This window comes from Mus musculus, chromosome 5 (genome assembly GCF_000001635.26).
Source record: "Mus musculus strain C57BL/6J chromosome 5, GRCm38.p6 C57BL/6J".
In the NCBI taxonomy this organism is placed as follows: domain Eukaryota; kingdom Metazoa; phylum Chordata; class Mammalia; order Rodentia; family Muridae; genus Mus; species Mus musculus.
Window position 1 is genome coordinate 31,623,631 of NC_000071.6, and position 23,197 is coordinate 31,646,827.

General features: G+C 47.6%; 1 protein-coding gene and 1 long non-coding RNA gene across 8 annotated transcripts in view; one reads left to right on the plus strand and one right to left on the minus strand.

Moving 5' to 3' along the window:
- The window catches only part of Gm38424, a 66,490-nt gene that overhangs the window by 26,688 nt on the left and 16,605 nt on the right, over nucleotides 1-23,197 (plus strand). The window contains exon 3 of one of the 2 annotated variants that reach the window (XR_868330.2): nucleotides 17,975-19,410. The exons of the other annotated variant lie outside the window; for it this stretch is intronic. This is a non-coding gene — a long non-coding RNA (predicted gene, 38424). The remainder of the gene's footprint in view (nucleotides 1-17,974; nucleotides 19,411-23,197) is intronic. 2 annotated transcript variants of the gene reach the window in all.
- Nucleotides 809-23,197, minus strand: part of Rbks (ribokinase) — a 73,211-nt gene continuing 50,822 nt past the window's right edge. For 3 of the 6 annotated variants that reach the window (XM_006504114.2, XM_030254808.1, NM_153196.1), the window contains one exon: nucleotides 809-1,026. In XM_006504114.2, the coding sequence (XP_006504177.1) occupies nucleotides 853-1,026 (174 nt within the window). In that variant the 3' untranslated portion in view covers nucleotides 809-852. Of the gene's footprint in view, nucleotides 1,027-16,586; nucleotides 16,856-19,397; nucleotides 19,629-23,197 lie in introns of those variants that run through there. The other 3 variants (XR_376828.3, XM_006504113.4, XM_011240771.3) reach the window with 3 other exon arrangements.

Genomic DNA, 23,197 nt, shown 5'->3' on the forward strand with positions numbered 1-23,197 from the left:
TGCTGGCATTGGTTCTGGTCTACTGTGTGAGTACCAGGAATTGAATCAGGTCAGGTGGCCAGTGCCTCACCCCTGAGCCATCTTGTTTTACGTTTCCTTTTCTTTAGAGGCAGACTTGCATGTACTGTAGGGTGCCTTAAATGTGCTATGTAGCTGAGGATGACCTTCAACTTCTGACTCTCCTGCCTCTGCCTCCTGAGTGCTGGGATTACAGGCATGGGCTGGGATCAAGCTTGGGGTTTCACTCATACTAGGCAATCACTCTACCAATTGAACTACATCTCCAGTCCCCAAAACAAGTTAGACAACACAGGCTAAGGGGGAGTGTTGGCTCCTTAGAATGTGCTTGGGAGAGCTGAATGCTAGCCCCCCCCCTTTTTTTTCTACTTTTTGTTTTTGTTTTTGTTTTTTTTTTTTTGGAGACAGGGTTTCTCTGTATCACCCTGGCTGTCCTGGAACTCACTCTGTAGACCAGGCTGGCCTCAAACTCAGAAATCTACCTGCCTGTGCCTCCCAAGTGCTGGGATTAAAAGGCGTGCGCCCCCACGCCTGGCTAGTCCCTTTTTCTTTGGAACATTCTTTGCTTTGGCTGTAGACACTGCTGTCCACCCCTGCTGTATAGTGTGCATTCAACACTAGACTTTGCTGCTCTCTAAACAGTAGAATCTAATTTCTGGTTGTTTTTTGTTTTGACTATGAAATAGCAAAGCATCACTAACTCAAAGAGGGCTTGATAACTTCATAAATGAACATACTTATAAAGGAAGGACATTTTCTAGTAATTGTGAGATGAGTAGCCACACCCATGTGCATTTACTTTCCAGATTGTATTTATTTGGGGGTTAGCAGTAGTCAAAATAGAGCAAGAGGGAGGTCTTTTTTGTATGGATAAGAGGACTGTGTTCCCGTGGCCTGTACACTGACTGCAGCGATGAAATTGGATCTCTTGAGCATTTCTTCCAAGGACAGATTTGGGTAGTAAGCCAGGTAGAAGGCCAGCGCTCCCACAAAACTGTCACCAGCACCCTGCAATGGAAGCACAATTATGAAGACAAGCATGTAGCCGAGCTGTGGCTCGGTGGTAGGGAACCTGCCTGGTCTTTGGAAGGCTTGAGGTTCAAGCTTTAGTACCCAAACCAGACCAACCCTTTTAATTTTATAATAGCTTCAGAGTTCCAGAAAAGGAGCAAAGACACTCCAGCCCAGCTTTGTTAACATCCAGATGTGGCACATTCACCCAGACCGAGGACGTAACAGTATTAACTGAGCTTGATACCTTACTTGGATCTTATTTAACCCATTAAGTAGCCAAGGATGACCCAGAACTCCCAATCCTCTGGCCTCTCCCTCCTGTGTGGGGCTGCAGGCTTGTATCACCATATCAGGTTCATGTGGTAGTGCCAGGAACTGAACCAATGAGCTACATCCCTAGCCAGACACTGCTCTTAAGTGGGTAGAGTTCTGAGCGTATGCTTTAGATCCTGGGACACAGAGCAGATAGTGTTGACATAAATTAGAGTTCTCCATACAAAATGTGTCCCCTCCCTCCATTTATTTAATCATTTGTATCAGCATGAACTCATTTTTTGGGCTATTATCTAATAGTTTATTCATTGTCCATTGATCCCAGCTTTGGCAACTGGGTTCTTTCCAACTGCCTCCTGTGTGTGGTCTCTTACACTAGCTCCATCATTCCGTTTTTGCTTGCTTGCTTTCTGGGACAAGATGCCCCAGGCACATTTTGTATATTCCCTCTCTATCCCTAAAATTAGTCATGTTTCCATTAATAGTGGATGCAAAGAGTAGTGAGAGCCATTTAGATACGGTGAAGAACTTTAATCCCTGGATTTAATCAGTAGGCAGAGGCAGGAATTACAGTCTCATGGCCAGCCTGGTCTACATAGTGACTTAAAGGCCAGCCAGGACTACATAGTAAGACCTGTCTGTGTACCAGGGCATTTGTGCAGAATGCCTGTGGACTAAGTATTAAACAGTGTGCCAGAGTTTGTAAATGGTTTGGGGTTTGATGAGTGATAGTTTCCCTATGCAGCCCACAGCTGATCTGGATTTTGCTGCCTAGTCTAGGCTGGCCTAGACTTGTGATTCTCCTGTCTCGGCCTCCTGAGTCTTCACTCCGTTTACAGGCATGTAAAAGACTTAAGGAATTTTAAAAGTCTCCCTTTGTGAATTTGCAGTTGTGACAATATTTGCCTCTGAATGATTTCTCTCTCTTTAAAACGTTTTGTGGCTCTCCACTGCATCACTGTGGAATGAATCCAGAGAAGCTCCTGCCTGCATTGGTGGCTACTCAAGCGCACTGTGGCAGTTTCATCCAACCCAGGCCAGGCACCTGGAAGTGGAGGGGGACTGGGAGGGACACTTGGCTGTGAACCCACATCTAAGCTGGGCATGGTGGTGTGCATTTGCAGTTCTAGTGCTAGAGAGATGGAGACAGGCAGACCCTGGTTCGGGCTGGCCAGTTGGCCTACCTTACTTGGTGAGCGTCAGACTATAACAAAGCCTATCTCAGAAATCAAGGCAGGGGATAACTCAGTAGGTGAGCAAGCTTGCTGTGAAAGCCCAAGGCCCTGGGTTGAAATTCACCTAAAAGTTGGGCATGGCTGCACATTAGGGCAGAGACAGGCAGGTTCTGGGCACTTGCTGGGTAACCAGGCTGCCTGGCTCAAGCTGCATGCTTCCAGTTCAGTGAGAGGGCCTGTCTCAAGGGAGGAAGAAAAGGGAGATGGGAAACAACAGGAAGACACCTACTGTCCCTGGTCTCTGCATGTGCATGCATGGACATATGTTCTTGCACATATAAGTACATGTCACGTATACACATCTTCCACATAAACACAGTTCCTGAGAATTGACCTCTTGCCTTTATATGCATGTACACACACACACACACACACACACACACACACACACACACACACAGACACACACACACAATGTGTGTACTCAGTTGCTGATGAACCAACTTCCAGTTGCTATGGTTTTGACCTCACCAGAAGTGAGATGTAGGGCTATTTCAAAGCAGGTGGCAGCTGGGCCATGGAGCCCCAACCCTTGAAAGCCATACTACACCCAAGGATGGAAATGCATAAAGGGCAGAGAGATGATTCTCCTTCGTATAGAGTAGAACGGTGGGGAAGTCCAGGTGTGACAGCCTTGCTCTGTAGTAGGAGGCTGCAAAGCTGGACACTTTACATACAACACATACTCTGACTTCATTCCCCTTTACTTTGACCTTCCCCAACAGAACAAGACAAAACAAAGAAGGAACTGAACCTCAGAGATAGTAAGGCATCACTAGTAAACTCGAGAGAGCACCCCGGTAAATCAGCCCATTATGTCACCTATCTGTGGGCAGGAAGGAAGGGTAGAAGGAAACATCTCAGAGTTGAAACAAATCTCTATTTTCTTTAGTATCTGGGGAACTCTGTGCTTTCCTTAGGACCCTGAATACACCATGCTGTGCATTTTAGGCAGAGGCCTATAGTCAGAACAACTTGTAAACTCTTTGGGGTGGGGTCTACACTTGTGCCTGCTCTGTCTCTTGCCTGCCATGCCTGACCAGTCTTGATGTTGACCTAATCGTTCCAGCTCCACCCTATTCTCTCCTAAGCATCTCTTCCAAGGTGGCTGGCTGGCCCTGAGTGAGGCCCCGAGTGAGCTGCATGTGACTCTCTTTTGTGTGAGGTCAGGTTGCCACGGCTCAGAGTTACTTGATATTCTCATTGTTGGCTCTATTTATACCACAAGGCTTTCAAGTGCCAATAAATTACTTGGCTGTTGATTCACATTTTTAGTATAACTATTTTTATACATTGGTATGATTTTTTTTTAATGGAAGTGCTTTAAAAGTGGAAGCTGTATTCTATCAGTGATTTTCCTGTAAGTAAAGTACTTTCCAATCAATCATTCTTGGCATAATGGAATATATCTCATTGATAGAACTTGATGGTTTTAACCTTTTATTGAACATTATTTTTATGCCAAAAGGGGTGATGGCATAACTTACCCTCCTTCCGACAGTCACCCACGTGGCTAGTACTCCTTGCCTTCTCAGAACATTTCCCCCCTGAGGGCCAGCTGCTTACCCACAGTACACGTGGCATTCTGCACTCTCTGCTTTCCCAAGGCTCCCCAAGTTCCTGTGTTCTGAGACATTCTGTGTGGAGGCAGCTCTTGTGTCAGGATGTGAAGGACAGTAAAAATGTCCAGTGCTACATAATGAGGTTCCTGGGGGGGGGGGTGGCAGTGTTTTATTTGTTTGCTTGTTTGTTTTAATGACTGAAGTGGGAGGTCTGAGCCTACTGTGGGCGCTGTCACTGTGAACAAGCCATGAAAAGAGAGCCAGGAATCAACACTCCGTCATTGCCTCTACTTCAACTCCTGCCTCTAGGTTCCTGTATCGAGTTCCTCCATGCTGGGCTGTAACCTGTGAGCCAAATAAAAATGCTCTCCTCCCTAGGATGCTTTTGGTTGTTGTGGTTATCAATCACCTCAGCAGAGCAGCACACAAGGGCTTGGTGGTGTGGGGGGGGAGGTGGGTTTTGAAGGCTAGTGGTGTAGGCAGCGCACTGGCAAAGCTGCTCGGATGGCTTCAAGGCCAGGACCTGAGAGGGGAGAATTTTGACAGACAGGGCCAAGCTGGATTGGGGGGAGGGGGGCTCTGCTGCTGGGCCTGAGGCAGTGTTGCTCTGTGGAGGCTGCTCTCTTGTTTCCCTCCTTCCTTTCAGACCACCTTCTCTGGCCAACACCCCACGTATCCACTCCCTCCTCTGCTCCCTGCCTTCCTGGGGCTCTTGTCTAAGATCATGGTTCTGTGCCATCAGTGAACTGACCCAGTTCAGACCCAGTCTCTGAGGGCTGTCTGATGAAGGTGGGAGCTGGGAAGGAAATGCTTAAAGATGGTAGACTACTACCCCAGCACGGCACCCTCACTTGAACCACGAGCTGGCTGGCCGCAGTACCTGGTTTTCTTTTCTTCCCTCATTGTCAGGCTCTTCTGGGCCTCCTGGATGTTACTTCTTGGATGTTCACTAGGATCCCTGGAGGAAGGCACAGTTCAAACTGTGCTCTATGTTGTGCAAGTTGCATTGCACCCGAGTGCCTGTGAGTGAGTGAGTCACACAAAGCCGAGAGGCCATGCAGTGAGGCATCTTGTGATTTTCAGTGTCTTGGAGGCCTGCAGCAACCCTGTGCCATCCTCAGGTTAAAGCTGAGGAAACTGATTCTCCTTGGTTCAAGGCATGTCAACAACTCTTCGATATTTAAAGAAAAGGCAGCGCTCACAGGCACAGTTTTCAGCGAGGTCATCTGTGTGGGACTCCAGTGACATAGCAGGACTGCCACCTCTTTATGACCTCGATTGTGCTAGGGTGTGGATGACCACTTGCATGTAATTCTGCACTACAGTGGCTCAAGTTTGCTGTGGAAACCTTACAGGGAAGGCAGACATTGCTTAGTCTTGTCTAGGGAAGGGTTTAGGAAGGACAGGCGGAGAGGCTTTCTTGACTGCCTGTGGGAAGAGCTTGTGTCAGGGATAAACACGAAGATCATGAATCTCTCCCTGTGCCCTGCATGCGATACCGTGTTGGTTACTTTTGCATCACTGTGACCAAAGAACTGAGTAAAAGAGGAGGAGAGGGTTGTTTTCCTCATTATTCCAGGGCTGGGGCAGGGGTCCGTAAGGACAAGAAAAGCACTTCATGGTAGGAGTGTGTGGCTTGACATAGCCTTCAAAGGCCTGTGCCTAGCAACTCACCTGCTGGCCTGGCTGTTTGTCCTCCAGGTCCTCTGTGCCACCCCCTGGGGGACAAGCACTCAGAATGTGAGTGTGAGGGGACCAATTGGATTCAAATCACAGCAGGTACCATTTCCTCTATGCTTGCCACAGGAGCAGAGAGTTTGAACTAGATTGCCTCAGGCAGGTGTGGGGGAAGAAGGGGACAACAGAGGAATTGTTGTTTTCAGGGGATAAAGGCTGAGAAGGACAATCAGAGACTCTTTACTGCTGAGGGAGGAACAACAACCAGGAGGGACTCAACAGGAAGGAGAAAATGCAGGAAACTGAGGAAGGTAAGAAAGATGGAGAAGATGGGAGGAAACTGGCCATGGCCAGAGCAGGCCTGGGGGTTTCAAGCAGGTACTGTCGTCCTGGGAGTGAGAGGCTGAAGTGTAACAACAGAGATCAGAAGTCACCAGAGCTGAGGCTACCTGGAAACTATGGGAGGGAGGGAGGGAGGGAGGGAGGGAGGGAGGGAGAGAGAGAGAGAGAGAGAGAGAGAGAGAGAGAGAGAGAGAGAGAGAGAGAGAGCACATGCCATTCTAAGAATGCCTCATCTTACAGGAGGGGGGTACCAGCAATGAAACAGGCTTATAAGAGTCCTAGTTTGTCAAATTCCAGATGACAGAAAATGGGTGAGTTGGAAGGAATGACAGATATTAAATGTGGTTGGGAAAATCCCCAAGGTAAAACACTTGCTGGGCAGCACCGCAGCTCCCGGGTGATCTTGCGAGAGTGATGTCAGCCCTGAGGCTTCATCTGTTAGGAATCTGAACCCACATGGCATGATTCAGAGGCCAAACTGCCCGAGCCACCCGAACAGAGCCCCCACATTCCTCCTGGATGTCTTCACACATTCCATCTGACAAGTAGATACCACTTGCTTTTCTTTTCAAGGCCTCTCCCTCCATAGAGCTATTCAGAGCCCACACTGCAGGCTGAATTCCTTAGTCTGCTTGTGGTTTCAGAAATGGCTGAAACATGATGACACACCATTTCTTTTTCAAGGATTTGACTAGGGGCTCAGGAGAGAGCAGATGTAAATTGTCAGGGTCCCCACTACCTTCTACATGGTGCTGGGGGCCAGATTTGCTCTAGAGCACTCGGGTCAGCCCTGCTCTCTGCATTTGGTTCGGAATGGAATTGCCTTCCAGGGATCATTTTAGGGAGCTGCCTCAGTTGCTCTAGGCTGGCCTGGCAGTCAGGCCTACCCTCCTCTGGCACTGATGTCTAAGCATACACTTCTGCCTCCTTCCCCTGTCCAGGAGCTGAGGCATGAGAACCTGATTGGGTTTAGGCATCCCAAACTTCAGGGACACCATGCAGAAGGACCTTTTAATCTCTCTTCAGTCTCTTTGTTACCTCAGTCATCTTTTAGGGATGGTGAGTGGGTTGCCTTCTCACTTGTATTGAAGCCTCTCTGCCATTTGAAAAACTCACAACTGAGATGTTTTCTCAAGTGGAACCATGCACAAATGGGGTGGGGTCAGACAGATCCAAAACCCCCATTTGACTGATGTACTGGTTGTGTGATCTCTGGCAGGTTGTTCAGCTTTTCTGCATCTATTTACCTGTATGATGGGACTGTTGTAGCTACTAATTCAGACAATGTCAGGGGGTCCAGGAGAGCCTGGCAGAATGGGTGTTCAACACAGCAGGGCAGACTACATGGTATATCAGAGGCCATTTCTTTTACATGTAGTAGAAACTCATGACCTAGATGAGTGGGGGCAGACAAGGTTCCAGGAACAGAAGGGGTCACCATCATAGGGACTCCATCCTTTGAGAGTTAGAGCAAGGTTGATTTTCTGTTCCCAGCTCAGAGGAGAAGAGTCAGAGGGCTTGGAAGGGGTAGAAGCTAGTATCCTAGAGCCCCTGATTATGCAGGCCAGGATGTAAAGAGCTCCAGCAGTGGCCATCAGAATTTCCCCGGAACTTTGACCTTCACTCCGCTGTGGGCTAGGTGAGGTTCTCCATGAACCCTTTAGTGAGTTCATGAGAATCTGAAAGGAAATAAACCTTGAGACCTGTGATTCATGTAATTTATGTCAAATAGCCCAAAGAGTTGTTTGTGAGCTTTGAAACCTGGGGCTGAGAACATAGCAGAACAGGCTAGGACATGCCCGGGCAGGCCTGTCGTTACATGTCCTGACTGGCCTAGTGCCTCCCTATCTCCCGCCCTTCTGACAGTCTGTTAATGTTTAAATGGACCAATCATGTGAAACCGCGCCAATTCCTCCCCCAGCCCCACCCCTTTTCTATAAAAGTCCCTAGCTTCCAAGCCTCAGGGTCGAAACCACTGTCTCCTGCGTGAGATAAGTTTCGAACCGGAGCTCTGCCATTATGGCTCCACCATGTGGTCAGCACCTCTGTCTCCTGCGGGAGATACGTGTAGGCCTGGAGCTCCATCATTAAACTACCTCATGCTTTTACATCAAGATGGTCGTCTGTTCGTGATTCTTGGGTGCGTGCCGAACGAGAATTGAGTGGGGGTTTCCCCACTAGGTTCTTTCAAATCAAGTAACGGGAGTAGAGTGGACAGTCCTGGGGTCAGTGCAGAACTGGGGAAGCCAGGCAAGGCTCAGACATCCCTAGGGGATAAGGAGCAGAGGCTTTAGGAAAAGTCAAAGCCAAGAGAGGTGGGGCTGGAGATCGGCTCAGAAAGGGGGCTTCCCATGGCAATGACCGACATCCTGGACCTCCACTGCACTATAGCTTGGTAGAACACTCTGCTCTCCATGGCTGAGCAGATGCTGTCACTGCCAGGGAGAGTTGGAGCAGAGCTCAAAAGGTGGCTGAGCAAGCCTGGGCTAAGAGTCTCCTAGCAGCCCTGGAATCTGAGGTCAGGGCTCATCGTGGTGAGCAGAGCCATCAGGCTTCAGGGTTCCCTTCCCCATGTGACGGGTCAGCTCTAGCTGCTGGGGTGAGCAGGGAAACTCAGCTGAGGACTTTTCTTTCATACAGGGTATGGGTTCCCAAGTGGTTGGTGTCTCTTTAAAGAGGGACAGGAAGTCTAAATGTGCAGATGAGTATATTTGCTGGCTCAATATTTCACGCGGAAAAGAAGGGTGAGGAGGAAAACATTTACAAGGTTCTTTGGGGCAGGGGGTGACAAGAGTACATCTGAGAAATACTGAGGGGAAGGCCTCATGCTCTGAAGGGCAAGTGGGCTAGACAGGGTCTTTGACGTGTGGGTTACCCTAAAGGCAAACACTATTGCAAGGCATAGTGGGTAGCTGTTGGTGGTTCCCTGCTGTCTTTCCATTGAGCCAGACGTTCTAACATGGTTACCAGTGAACACTGGGAAGTCTCAAAGCCTCAGAAGAAGGCATTTAGGAGCAGATGGGGACCAGGAAGACTGATACTATATCCCAGGCACAACAGTGCAAAGGCTCCACCTGGGTAGGCAGTGAGCTCTCTGGTGGACTGAGCCTGAGATAGGCTGTTTGTGCAAGAGCTCAGTTCACAGCTCCCACCGGAAGGGATCCCTCTCCTGTTATCAGCTCATGTTTATCTCAGGGGGATGAGATCTCGTCCTTCCCCAACCTCAAATGTCCCACCTTCCCAAACCAGATCAGTTTATGAACATCATGACAGCCAGCCAGAACCCAGATTTCTTCTCTGTAAGTGTAGCTGATCTCCACTCTAAATAATCTGCAGGGAACATGACAATTTATTATATCACAGATGTCCATGTCCATGCCCCTTTGTGATAAATGTTAATGATTAGGCTGAGATAATCCACCTTAAAAATACTCTTATTTTATGGCCAAATATAAAATATAGTCCAAATGATCAGAAGTTCACATTAATCAAGCACTAAGATTTATTCCTTGGTTTCTATAATCAGCTTGTCATTTGATGCGTGTGTGTGTGTGTGTGTGTGTGTGTGTGTGTGTGTGTTGGTAGTGATGGAACCCAGGACCTCTACCACTAACCTATACCCTCCTCCCACAGAAAAATACAACAAATAAACAAACAACCTCTCCCCAGATCTTGACTCTGGGATATAATTCATACAGCACACTGTTCACACGCTTAAGGAGTACAGCTGGCTACTCTTCAGTGTAGACATGGCCAAGCAACCAATAACATAGTCTAATTTTAGACGTTTTCACCCCCCTTAAAGAAACCTCATCCAGTCACTGCCCTCTGGTCTCATCTACTTTCTGTCTCTACAGACTTGCTGAATATATACACAGTTTAGAGTAGAATAATCTCATAGTTTAATTCTATAATTAACCGATGATTTATTACTTCATAGTTAGGCATAGTTTTGGTGTAGTTCCTATGAAAGTGAGGCTGCTTTTGATCCAGTGGGAACTAGTTACAAAAACTTCATTCCTAAAAAAACGCTGCAGAAAAGGTTGTTTTCTTCTTCCTCAGAGATTTTTACCAAAAGCCTGTGATGTTTCCAGATTAAACTAGAAACGTGCCAGAGTCTGCTGTGAGACTTGCTATGGTGAAGCTGTGTGGCCATTAATCTCAAGGGAAAGCCACCTATGCTCTTCAGCATTAACATGGTCAGTCTTCCTTCCTGTAGCCTTGGACAGCTTGAGGGATCTCTGACTTTCTGCTGCTTAAGAGGTGCTGTTAAGATAAATGCTCAGCTTCCTTCTGAAAAGTCAAGACTCCAGTGCACAGGTCTGAGATGGAATGCTTCAGGTGTGGACCGAACTGGGCATGAAAGCTTTGGTTTCCACATGGCACTACCCACCCTCAGGACTAGAACAGAACATCCCTGGGAAGCCATCAAGCCCAGCATGTCTGAACAAGGGTGGAGTCCCTCAGATTGGGGTGAGCCACTAATCAGGAAATGGTTTGCCTTAATGCCAGATCAACTTAGTAAGGCTGAAAGGCAGAACCCGAAACACGCCCAGCCCAGCAGGCCATTGGCTGGACAAGAAAGTGAGTTGGGGCAGGGAAATGATCTACACAGGCCCCTCTGCCTGTCCCAGACACAGTGCTCACTCACTCACAGCCCCAGTCCTGGCTGCAAAGTGAAGAAGACTCCTGCTTTCTTGTCTGCCTACTGGGTATGTTTACAGATGTGATTCAAATGAGTCTCATTACAATCCCGAGACAGGCCGGCTTCTGGTTTCCAGCTAGCTCAGACTGGTGAGGAGGCAGCTTGGATGTCTTTGGTTGAGGCTCAGCACCTGGAAAAGGCTTTGGCCTTTGCCCATAAATATTTTGAAAGTGTTTTTGGAATTCCTTCAGAATATATGGTGCCCCTTTGGGTGTCTTCAGTGGAAGCAAATGTACATCTTCTAAGCTTGGAGTTTTCCATCTTGACCCTAGAATAGCCTGGAGGGCTGGTTAAACTGGAGATCGCTGTGCTCCGTCCTCAAACCTTCCGATCCTTTAAACCTTAGGTGGGGCTTGGGATTTGCATCCTAATGAGTTCCCAGGTGGTACTGATGCTGTGGGCTGAGACACTCTCCAAAGGAATTTACTTCTGGAAACAGTGACTCATTTAAAAACCAAGTCTAGTCATTTAGGTCTAGGATCACACTGCGGAATTCCACCATTTGGTCAAAAACAATGGCAGGAAACAGGATAGAGGGCTCCATACGGATCTCTTTTGATTTGTTTTTACTTTTTTTCAGATAGAGCAGGCTAGCCTTGAACTCACTGTGACTCTCTTGCCTCTGCTCCCTGACCACCAGACGTGCTGCTGCACCAGGCTGGTTGAGGAAAACTGTGACTTTTCCTGACTGGCCTTTAGGAAAGGGAGGCTCTCCCAGATACGCTGAAGAGTCGGGAGAACATGAACACTTTGCCCAGCTTCCCACTGCGAAATGTTCATTGTCAACCTTTATTTTATTTTATTTTTTTCAGCTTCTGATAAAGAGAGCACAGAAAGGCCACGTTGTTAGGCGGTGTCAGGGAAGAGGGAAGAGTGAAGCTGAGCAGGCAGGGGGCCGTTCTCTGCTGCTAACATGAGGGGTGTAGATTGGAAGACAGGGAAAAGTCTGAGTTTTGCTATTGTGATCAGAACAGAACAGGTGAAAAGGTCAAATTTTAGATGCCAGAGACAAACATGTAACGTTTCACTTAGAGAAGAATCCCAGTAGGAGAAAAAAGAAAAAGAAAAAAGAAGAAGAAAGAAAAAACCCCACAACATATGACATTAGTGCTTGGCAGAGAGAAAGTCAATGCTTTGTGTCACAGCAGGGGAAGGGAGGCGGAGGAATGCCTAAATATTGGCTCTGTTTTAATTTCCATTCTACATTACATTAAACTCTCCCTGTACTCCTCTCTAATTTACAGTGAGCGCTGACACAGATTGGTGTGCCTCTTCTTTGACATCAGTATTTCTCTTGAATTATGTATTTCTATCTGGAACAGGGTTTCTGGGCTGAGGCTTGCTTTCATTTAGATGGGTGAGAAGGATGAATGGGAGGTCAAGTGTGAAACCAAAGGGAGCTAATGCTCCAGTGTTCTCAGGCCCAAAGAGGCCGAGGTGAGATTAAAGGGGACACTGGTCTCCCTGTTTTCACTACATTGATTATACTTCAACTACTGTGCAGCAAAAAGCTCTAGATTCTTCGCTTGTTGGTACCCTGCCTTTATTTGTAAGATAACAGGTGATAATAACAACCGTATCACTGGGATTTTATTTAAAATTGAGTCACAGCCAAGAGAAGCCCCTGCTGGATACAGTACTCTGAGAGCTCTCAGGTTTCCCCGTGTACAGGGCTGTGGTGTTCAGGTTGGCTGCCCTCTGATTGGTGACACATGGCTCCTGGATTGACAGAGGTCATTTGCTGGCTCCCCATGGGCCTGCCCGTGTATTGGGGTTCTCTTTCAGCCTCACCAGTCAGTGATGGCCTCTTTCTGGCCAGTCACACCAATTCTGGAACATCTTGATGGGGTGGTCTGAAGTAACACTTGCATCCAAAAGATCTCATATAAAATGCAGACTTATCCAATAACATACACAGCAGACAACCCTGTACCCCTTCGTGCCCCTCACCCTACTTCCAGTCCAAGCTGGAGCCCAAAGGGACACCATATATTCAGCAATCTCTGAGAACCCTTCTCTAGCTTCACTTTCTACCTGAAACTCACTCTGTGCTGGGGGTAGAAATTTGGGGAAAGCTGTTTTGCCTGTTGCCTGCAGTCTAGGAAGCCAAGGAGAAAAATGGCTTATGGAGACTGAAAATAGGCTAAGACCTCTATTTGCCCAAAAATGTCTGCGGTAAATGAATTCATTCTATAATTCAGAAAGGAGGGAAGGAATCCTGAGTGCAAGCTAAAAGAAGAAGAAAAGCCCTATTCTTCTTGCACTGTTAATCTGCTTTGTGCTTAAACAACTTTACATATCTGCGAATAAATGGCACTTAAAAACAAAGTGTCCGATAGTGACTCATTGGGCTAGAAAGACTGGCCTTGCCTTCTGTGGTCAGCAGTCTTTCTTCCTGTGACTCCAGCATTCTAGACAGAAACCAGTTACTCCAATATGACTTGGTATCCTACAGGCTTTGCTGAGACCGTCTCTGCCCAGCGCTCCTCTCCACCAGCTGCTTTCTTCTGTTTGAACTATTATCATTGTTCTCTGAGAACTGCTAAACATACGGAGCCGTTGGATTAGCACACAGCAAAGGCATCTGATAGCCTGAGCAGCAGCCGCAGGTCGCACCTCTACTCATGCACAGGGCTTAGAGTAATTAGTCATTGCACAATGTTGTATTCATGGCCTTTCTGCGCCTGAGCTGTTAGGCCACAAGCTCTGCAGCAGTTGCTGTTAGGAGAGGGTTTCTTTCTGGGTTATTTATAATGTCCCCACTTCCTCACAGTGACTGCCTCACCCCCTGCTCTTGAGCCAGGTCTACACTGTGAGGACAGTGAAGGGACTGGGCAAAATTGTTTGCAGACTCTAGCTATGCTGAAAGGTGGAGCGGGTGATTCACTGCCAATGGCTTGAACCTGGTCTGTCTACACAACCCAAATCCAGCATGCCCTGCCTCACAGTCTCTGACAGGAATGGTTATATGGAGCCTGTTTCAGTCAGAAGGGAGCTGGTCTCTAAAGTATGCATTAGAGGGAAACTACCTGAGTATTGTGCTGGGAGGTATTTGAACGATGGATATTTATTACTCATTATTTATATGCATTCTATGCTATTCATTTTTAGTATATTTATTATTACATTCCAGCAGGTATTTAAGTGAAGGTAGGTTTCTGTTCTCAGTGCCTGTCTGCTGAAGAGAGAATTACCAGAAGGCAGGTACACAAGCCTACGAAAGACACACGCAGCCACTTGTGTTTGGAGTTTGGTTGTTACACTTCTGCCTCTATTACCATGGCTGGGTTTACTCTGTGGGAACTGGCTTCAGTCATAAGGTGAATCAGGATCCCAAAACATTTGAAAACCACAGAGACCAACGGAATGAAGTTTGTTTTTCCCACAAAATGTCCATCTTGTTGTCCTCTGCCACCCACAGGTGGAGTAAGCTGGCCTGTGAGCCCTAAGGCTTTGCCTGCTTCTGCCTTCCTAGGACTAGCATTGCAAACACACACTTGGCTTTTAAAGTATACATTGGTGAGAACCACTTTCCAGATCTCCCTGGTCCCTGTTGTTTGATTTCTTAAGGGCAGCTGTTCAGACTGGGGACAAATGGAAGTTCTCACCTCCCCCACAACTAGGGTTTCTTTGTGTAGCCCTGGCTGTCCTGAATCCCACTCTATAGACCAGGCTGGCCTTGAACTCAGAGATTAGTCTGCCTCTGCCTCCCAAATGCTGGGATTAAAGGCGTGCACCACTATCTCCTGGGTCAAATGGAATTTCAATACAGGTTTTTTGTTTGCTTGCTTGCTTCAGGGTCTTATATAGCTTAGGCTGGCCTTGAACTCAATACGTAGCTGAGGCTGACCTTAAACTCCTAATCCTCCTACTTCTACTCCCCAAATGCTGGGATTACAGGTCTATGGCACCATACCTAACTAAAAATCTGGTATGGTATCATGTGACCACAATCCCTGCAATCCTGTCCTCGGAGATGATGAGGGTAGGAGAATCTTGAGACCCACTGTAGTACATTATGTAAACACACTCATACACATACACACCTCTTTGTTTATACCATTAACAGTATCGTTGCACAGAGTACAACCTATAGTGTGCAGTCATATTTTCCTACACAAGCAAGCAGATGTTCAGGTCTATGACGCACACACCTGCCTTTTGACTGCCCTGCACACCTGCATCAGCAACAGTGAAGACCACGGGCATGGCAGGCTCAGCGTTCTGGGCTTTGCAGTTTGACAACATTTATTTTATTTATTTGGACTGATGCTGAAATGACTGCTCCTTCTCCATCCCATGCCACTCTTCTCTGTGGCCACACTTGGGCTATCTCTGAGACAGGCCTGGTCTCAGATGCCTTCCAGGGCTGCTAAAGTATAGCGCCCTGCAGCACTGTGTAAACTCAGTTCTTCTGTATTGGGAAGACAGGAAAAAAAGCCCACGCTTGGCCCTGGTTCAGTTCTTCAACAAGAACATGACATTTCTGGTAAGCAATTACAATTAGATTGTTAGAGCCTGGGTTTTCAACTGATCACATTCAGGGTTAGGAAGGATAATTTCAAGTACTGAATTCTGCCTGATTAGCTAATAAATGAGGTGGTCTGCTGATGTAGAAGCAATGCAATACAGCTCAGGCAGCCTTCAGGGCATGACAGATGTCGCTCGTGCTCTCTGTCAGCTGCCTCAGTGATTGCTCTGCCCCTGTCCTTTCCTCATAGCCGGAGAATCTTCTGTAATCCTCGTCTTTTTCTGGCAGCCTCTGGCAGCACAGTCTTAAGAGACTTTTCTAGATGTCATTCTTGGGACAAGGAGGGCTAGTTAACAAATAGATTTATTTATGTGTAGTAATGTTTTGCCTGTGTGTGTGTGTGTGCATACTGTATGTATGTGTCTGATGTCTGTGGAGGCCAGAGGAAGATGTTGGATCCTCTGGACCTGGAGTAACTGGCACTTATGAGTCCCCATGTGGTGTGGGAATCAAACCCAGGTCCTCTGGAAGAGCAGCCAGTGCTCTGCTCTACTGAGGACTGAGGCATCTCCCAACTGCCAGGAGGACCATTTTAAAGGTTTATTTTAAATGTAACTATGTGTATGTGTATGATGTGTGTATGTGCACGTAGAGGGTGTTGTATTCTCCTGCGGCTATTCCAGGCGGAAGTGAGCTACCATATATAGGGGCTGGCATCTTTGGAAGAGTAAAAGCATGTATGCTTGAACCACTGAGCCACTATCCAGCCCCTAAGGGGAGTGTATTAGTCAGGGTTTTATTGCTGTGAACAGAGACACCATGACCAAGGCAAGTCTTATAAAAATAGCACTTAATTGGGGCTGGCTTACAGGTTCAGAGGTTCAGTCCATCATCATCAAGGTGGGAGCATGGCAGTATCAAAGGCAGGCATGGCATAGGCAGAGCTGAGAGTTCTACATCTTCATCCAAAGGCTGCTAGTGGAAGACTGACTTCCAGGCAACTAGGGTGAGGATCTTAATCCCACACCCACAGTGACACACCTACTCCAACCAGGTCACACCTAGTCCAACAAGGCCACACATCCAAATGGTGCCACTCCCTGGTCCAGGAATATACAGACCATCACAGGGAGCTACAGTAGAATGTCAGTGGGTTTCTGCATTTCAGAGACACCTTTCACTCTCAGTGACCTGATCTTCTTTATTGTAGTCTTTGTGAAATGAGGATTTTTGAAATGGAACACTGGATAATTATTTCATTCTCCACTAATGTATAAGGAGCAGCTCACCTCTGACTTCATCTTTCTCTGGATGTCTTCACTGTAGGTGGTGAGGAGTCTGCCATGCTCTGGAGAGCAGTCCTAGAGACAGCGGACTGCAGCAACTCTTGCTCTCAAGCCGGTCACTAATCTCCAGAAGCAGCTCGGGCTTCTCACTTGTCCCCACAGGGCTGCTGTTCTATGCTGAGGTTGGCCCTGCTCACAAAGGACCTTCTAAGCCAGCTTCTGAGCATGGGATGTTGCTAGGCAGGACAGTAGGAGTGATTAGCTCATCTTAGCTACAAAAACAGTTGGAAAATGTTAAAAAAGAGGGTAAGCGCCCTTAGCAGCTTAGTAGTTCAGGCTCCTAACAGAAGATGCTTACTCTAAAGAAAATTTGATTATAATCTATAAGAGAATGCATGTCTCCTCCAGGAATGGTCACTCAGGGACAAGGATGGATGGGTGTAAACCCTGCCAGAAGCAGTATGATCTGGAATGGCCCAGTCCCACCACTCTTCTCACACAGTCCAGCCCTTGCCTGTAGAGGAAGCAGCTATGTGGCAACGGTGGTGGTGCCTGGGTTCTCTGGACCAGTGCACAAAGCAAGCTCTGGGTTTTGTAATCTAGAAAACTGCCAGCCTGCACACATAGCCAGACAGATGTGGAGCGATGTACTGAATAAGGAGTGCTCTCTTTCTGTGGGCTCACTCATTGGTACTCAGGTGGATGGTACTCAGGGTCTATGGTGGGTTATCACCTTTCATCGAGGCTGCAGTGTACTGTACAAGTATGCAAGGCCTTTCCAAGATCTGGAGACAAGAGGGGTTGTAAAAGTCTGTATTCTGACATGTGACTTGAGGGTCAGTGCTAGAATGTCAAGGCACAGAGAGGTGGGCTGTCCCCAAATCAAAAGGTAGACTTTATTTACTAAAGCAGCCTAGCCAGCAGATGGCTAACGCAGCCTTCGAGCCATCATCTGCCCCAGGCCATGGCACTGTCACCGGCTTGGCCGCGTGCAGAAGCCTTCACCTCTCAGGGAAAGGTGGTCTGGCCCCTCCTGCTGCTTTGCTGCTCATCATTGTCTCCTCATGGACATCTGACATTTTGTTTCTGAAATTATTTATGGTCGCTTCTGAGCATATTCACTTGCTTGTATTAGTCTGCCAAGACAAACCACAGAGAGTGGCTTAAACAACAGAAACTTCTTTGTCATCGTCCTCAGGGCTAGGGGCTCTGAGACCCTTCCCTTGGTCTGCAGGTAGCTCCTATCTGCTGGTGCTCATAGGGCTCGCTCTTTGTGCGTGTGCTGAGGGAGCTCTCTGGAGGGGCGGCTGCTTCTGAGGACACTCAGACTCCTGGAGCAGGAGCTCAGGAGAGGACCTCACTTAATTGTCTCCAACATGCTCTGCCTCCAGGTATGACTGCACTGGAGAGGGCCATCAGCATGCGGACACTACTCAGCACTCATCACGGTCTCATGATCTTCCACTCCCAAGAGCCTTTTCACTCATGGCCTTTTGTTTCTTTCCTTTTTTGAGATAGGGTATCACTATGTAGTTCGGGCTGTCTTGGAACTTGGTAATGTATACTAGGCTGGGCTTGGGTCGACAGAGATCTACCAGCTTGCCCCAGAATTAAGGGTGTGTGCCACCACAGCCCACTTTAGGAACATTTTAAAATGGAGAGCATGGAGGATAAAGCCCCAGGGCTCTAGGTGTATCCCCCATGCTCAGCTTCTTATGGGAACATTCCAAACGTGGATATTTTGGTTGTAGCTTATACAACGAATACTTTATTGACTGAGACATCTCCATAGCCTTGCCCGGTCCCGTTTACAACTCTTCTTGGTTACCCAGTAACCAAACCCAAGAACCATGACAGAAGCAGAGCTGGGCTCACCCAGTGCCCTGCTGGGAAGAAGGTGACTGAAGAGGTCCACTGGCTACCAAGCATTCATTCAGAAGGGAACTTGAATACGAGCTGTTTCTTTGAGGACATGCGATACTTTTGAATGATGGACAGAGTGGCATGCTTTGACCTTTATCCTGATATCTCCAAGGGGAACTATATAAAATTGCATTTTTGAGGAAAACTACTTCTTCAAGAAGATTAAGAAAGAAAAATCCTGTCAAAATGCACATTGAAATGTCTAGACTGGACCCTGAGGCCCCCAATAAGAAGGCACCTCTCTCCTGTGGCAAGAGGATATCATTTCAGAAGGTGTTGAGGGTGACTCAGTCTGCTTGCACAGAGACTTCAGAGTGCTTGAGAGGCTGTTTGCGAGGTCATCCGTCAAGGTCTCCTCTGTGATGATGACCCTACCCTGTTTGCTAGATGTGGCTAGCTCTCAGAAGCTATTGGCTAGGCCCCAAAGAGATGTTTATTTCAAACAACAAAGTAATACACTAAAAACACAGGTTTATGGACAAGAAAGACATGAAGTAGAAAGTGGAATTCCCTCATTATCATGCCAAGCCAATCCCTTCCTGAGCAGCCATCAGAATGGCTCGGTGAGCTGGCTCCAGAGGTGAAATCTATGTTTCAATGCTGAGGGCCGTGAGGCGCTTTCCAGTAGCTAGCACTGCACAGTCCTAGCTAAGCCCCTCTGCTGAGGAGCGCACACATCTCCTCAATGTTGGGTTAATACAGAGTTGAAATGGCATCTAGTGAGGAGAAGCTCTGTCTAGTGTCTTTATTGTTTTGTATCTCTGCTTCTGAGAAAGCCTGTTTGCATCACCCTGGAGGGATACTTCTGTGCTACCAGCAGAATCTTCAGCAGCAGAGTGGCAGAATCACAAGAACTCGCTTCCTCCTCTGCCCATTTAGTGTCCTCTCCATCCTCCAGTGCACAGTAAGTATGGGCTCCTTTCATAAGCAGTGGGGAACTGAACAAAGCACTTAGTGGGGTACAGGGGGTGCTGAAGGCACCCAGGGCCTCACCCATGCTATGCAATCCTCTCAGATGAGTTACGTTCCCATGCCCTGCTGGCATGGCAAGTCTAAAGGCAATTTCCAAAGGCACTTTGACTGATGGTAGTATCTACAGAGTACGTCTCCCAAGGTCAAAAACTGAAGGAAACAAAGTTTCTTTTAGGATAAGAAAACATAACATAAAACACAACCCCCCCCCCCCAAACTATGCTGCCAGGGTTAAAATAGGTCTTTTTTTTTGAGTGGGGGGGGGGGCAGTTTTGAGACAGGGTTTCTCTGTATAGCCCTGGCTGTCCTGGAACTCATTTTGTAGACCAGGCTGGTCTCGAACTCAGAAATCTGCTTGCCTCTGCCACTCAAGTGCTGGGATTAAAGGTATGTGCCACCACACCTGGCTAAAATAAGTCTTAATTTCTCTGTATCACCCGCCATCACCCAGCAGTCTGTTAGTCTTTACCCACAATTCTTTATTCTCCCAGCTCTTAGTGTTCAACAGTGAAGGACACCCAAACATCTGGACAGAGATCCACAAAGACTGCAGAAACCCCACATATACAAAACAGAGGTAGGGACGAAGTGTGTGTACTTCTGGGGAAACACAGGCCAAGGTCAGAGGCTGTTTCAGCAGTGGATGGGACTTCCTTATGGGTAGGAAGGGCTACTCAGAGAGCACCTGGACTGTGAGCTGCCCCTCATGCTGACCTGCATTCCTTGGCTCTCACTGCATTTGGCATCAGCTATTGGACTTTGCCGTGGTTGTAGGGATGTGGCAGGGGGGACAAGGTGGGAGAAAGGTCTCTCTCTCTCTTTTGTAATTTTTTAAAAAAAGATTTATTTATTTTATTTATATGAGCACACTGTAGCTGTCTTCAGATACACACTAGAAGAGGGATTCAGATCCCATTACAGATGGTTGTGAGCCACCATGTGGTTGCTGGGAATTGAGCTCAGAACCTCTGGAAGAGCAGTCAGTGCTCTTAACCAACTGAGTCATCTCTCCATCCCTGAGAAAGGTCTCTTACAATGGGGGTACTGACCCCCAGATGCTGCAGTGGTTTTCAGCTTGCACTGTCAAGTCTATAGTACCTAAGTGGTGGATTAATGGGAACTCACCCCTGAGAATGGCCTAGATAGCTGAAGCCAGACCCCAGGATGGAGAATCGTCCCAGAGAAGCCACCTTGGAGGCATCTAGGAAGTCTTACAATCACATCCCACTAAAGTGCTTCCCTGATAATTTTCACAGACACTTTCCTGCCACCAATTTGTACTTCCCACTGGGGCCATCTCTAGAACAAATTCTCAAGTCCTGAGTCATCATGGATGCCCACGTGGTGGGCAGATGTGACTGGAGCCACATCAGCAACTCAGACAGACAGACAGACAGATAGAGGGAAGGCAGGGAAGATGATCCCCCAGTGACCCCGGCGTCCCTTTACCCTTGGCTTAGTCATCTGTCCTGATCTATGGTGCATTATAATAAAGCAAGTGATTCTGGAGGACTTAGGTTTAGCCTGTGGCCTGCATTTTTGAAATGACAGTGTGAGGGCAGATTCTGGGACCTGAGCATTTACATAAAGGGAAGCAATCAGTACACAAGGATCTGGCCGAGCCTGCAGGGGAAATAATAGGACAGCAATATAATGTAATAGTTCATCCTACTACCACGACAACCCCTAAGTATTGCTCGTGTGTGTGACATACAGCATGTACTTCCAATGACTCCTGAATAGAACACATATGAACATGATCATTCTGACTGAGGCTGAGATGCAGAAATGGTGAAAGAGACACATCTGTCATGTCTTCCAAACTGAACTGAGGACATCTGCAGCACTGCCACCCTCTCACGCCAGCACAATGGAAAAAACAGATGTAAAAATAGAAGTGATGTATTCAACTATTAACAGAGGCAAAACTGAATATAGCAGCACACAGCAGCTCTGACGTACAGGCTCAAGTGGACAGTGTGCCAGCCAGTAACTACTTTCCTTCATTCGTGTCAAGCCCGGTGTCTGTCAATGGAGGAGGAGATAGCGAGAACCTTCTGAACCAACGCAGCAAGGGACACTGCTGGCTAGGAGGGAAAGGGCTGTTTGCCCAGGGAAGACTCTCACCCCAGAAATTCCTCGTCCCACCAGGGCCATTGTTTCATGTTCTTAAACTAGCTGAACAGTTGTGTGTGGATCAGGCAAACATACCGGGGGCGAGGCTGCTGGATGAGAAGACAAAAGACAGTATAAAAAAAATGATGGAGAGGCTGGGGAGCTGGCAGAGTCGGTAAAGCACCTGCCATGCACAGCATATCGATATTCCTCTAGTGTTCAATACTGTGCAGTTGTATGGAGACACTACAATCTGCTTGTCTGCTTCTCTGCGGATGGACACCGAGCATGACTTCCTTTTGTCTAGCTGGTGCCTTCTCCCCTATTCTTCCATATAAGTTCTTTGTCCTTTGACATCAGAGATAGGGACATGACGAGGCACCTGGTGGGGGAACAGAGCTTCTGGGGACCACTCTGGGAAGACAGCCTGACTGAGTCCAAAACCTATGACAAGAAGAGTAGAGCTGACCTGGCCCGAATGAAGACCCTCCAAAGGTTCCATTTGTGTGTACCAAGCACACCTCTCATAGGCTGCTTCTGTGCCGAAGCAAGCAGAACTGTGATTTACATGTGCTCAGCGGAGGCCAACCCATTTCCAGGTACCCACAAAGGTCTGACCCCCCTCAGGACCTTTCATGTCACTCTGGCAAGAGAAAAAGAAATTTCTCTCACTTCGGTTCACACTTGGAGCAGTTTACTCTGATGAAGTGAACTAATGAACCTTGACAGAACAGAACACATGATCAGTGCTAGAAATGACCAAGTCCTGGAGATGACAGACTAGGCATGAGTCTGCAGGTGCCTGAGGAAGGCACTGTGGAAGGCACCCACAGCGTCAGCATCAGTGCGTGAGTGGTGCTGCTCATACAGAGCCTTCTGGTCATTTGCGGGTGAGTGGGTGGGTTGGGGAGTCTAGTACCGTAGTCCAGGTTAGCCTCAGCCTGATGCTGACCCTCCTGTATCAGCTGCCAGAGTCCTGGGATGGTTGGCTTGCCAAGCTCATGCCTGTTTATACTTCCACCAGGTTGCCCTTCAGGCTTCAGGTTTGATAAATGAGTTATATTTTCAAGTTGTCTCTTATCGAAAATAGACCAGTACATAGTTTATAAATAAGCATATATAAATTCCTTATAAATGAAAACTCTAAAGTTTTCTTCTTTATCAATGCGACTTTCCCATCCCTGAGGTTTGTATATTTTTCTGGTCAGCTCTTCTGAATTCTAACAGTAAACAAGTTTTATCTCCCTAGTTAGGGAGTCACGAACCACCTTCCCATCTCCTCAGTCTCTCAGTTCACTTTGGCACGGGGTGGGGGCACAGCCTAGTTCTGGAACCACATCCCTTTTCCTCACTGGAAGGAGAAAGGAGGACAGCAACACACTGCTTATTAATGTTTGCAAGGATTAAATGAGATGTGTGCACGAGACACTGAAGCCTGCAGTGATAGTTCCTACTGTCATCCGTGGGCTCAGAGAATGATCTTTGTACCTGCACACCCATGTTTATGGCTACAGTAGTGAAGAGGGCCAGGAAATAGAACAGATGAATACGGGGCATGCTGCATGCACACGGCGGAATGCTACACAGTCAGAAAGAAAGGTGAC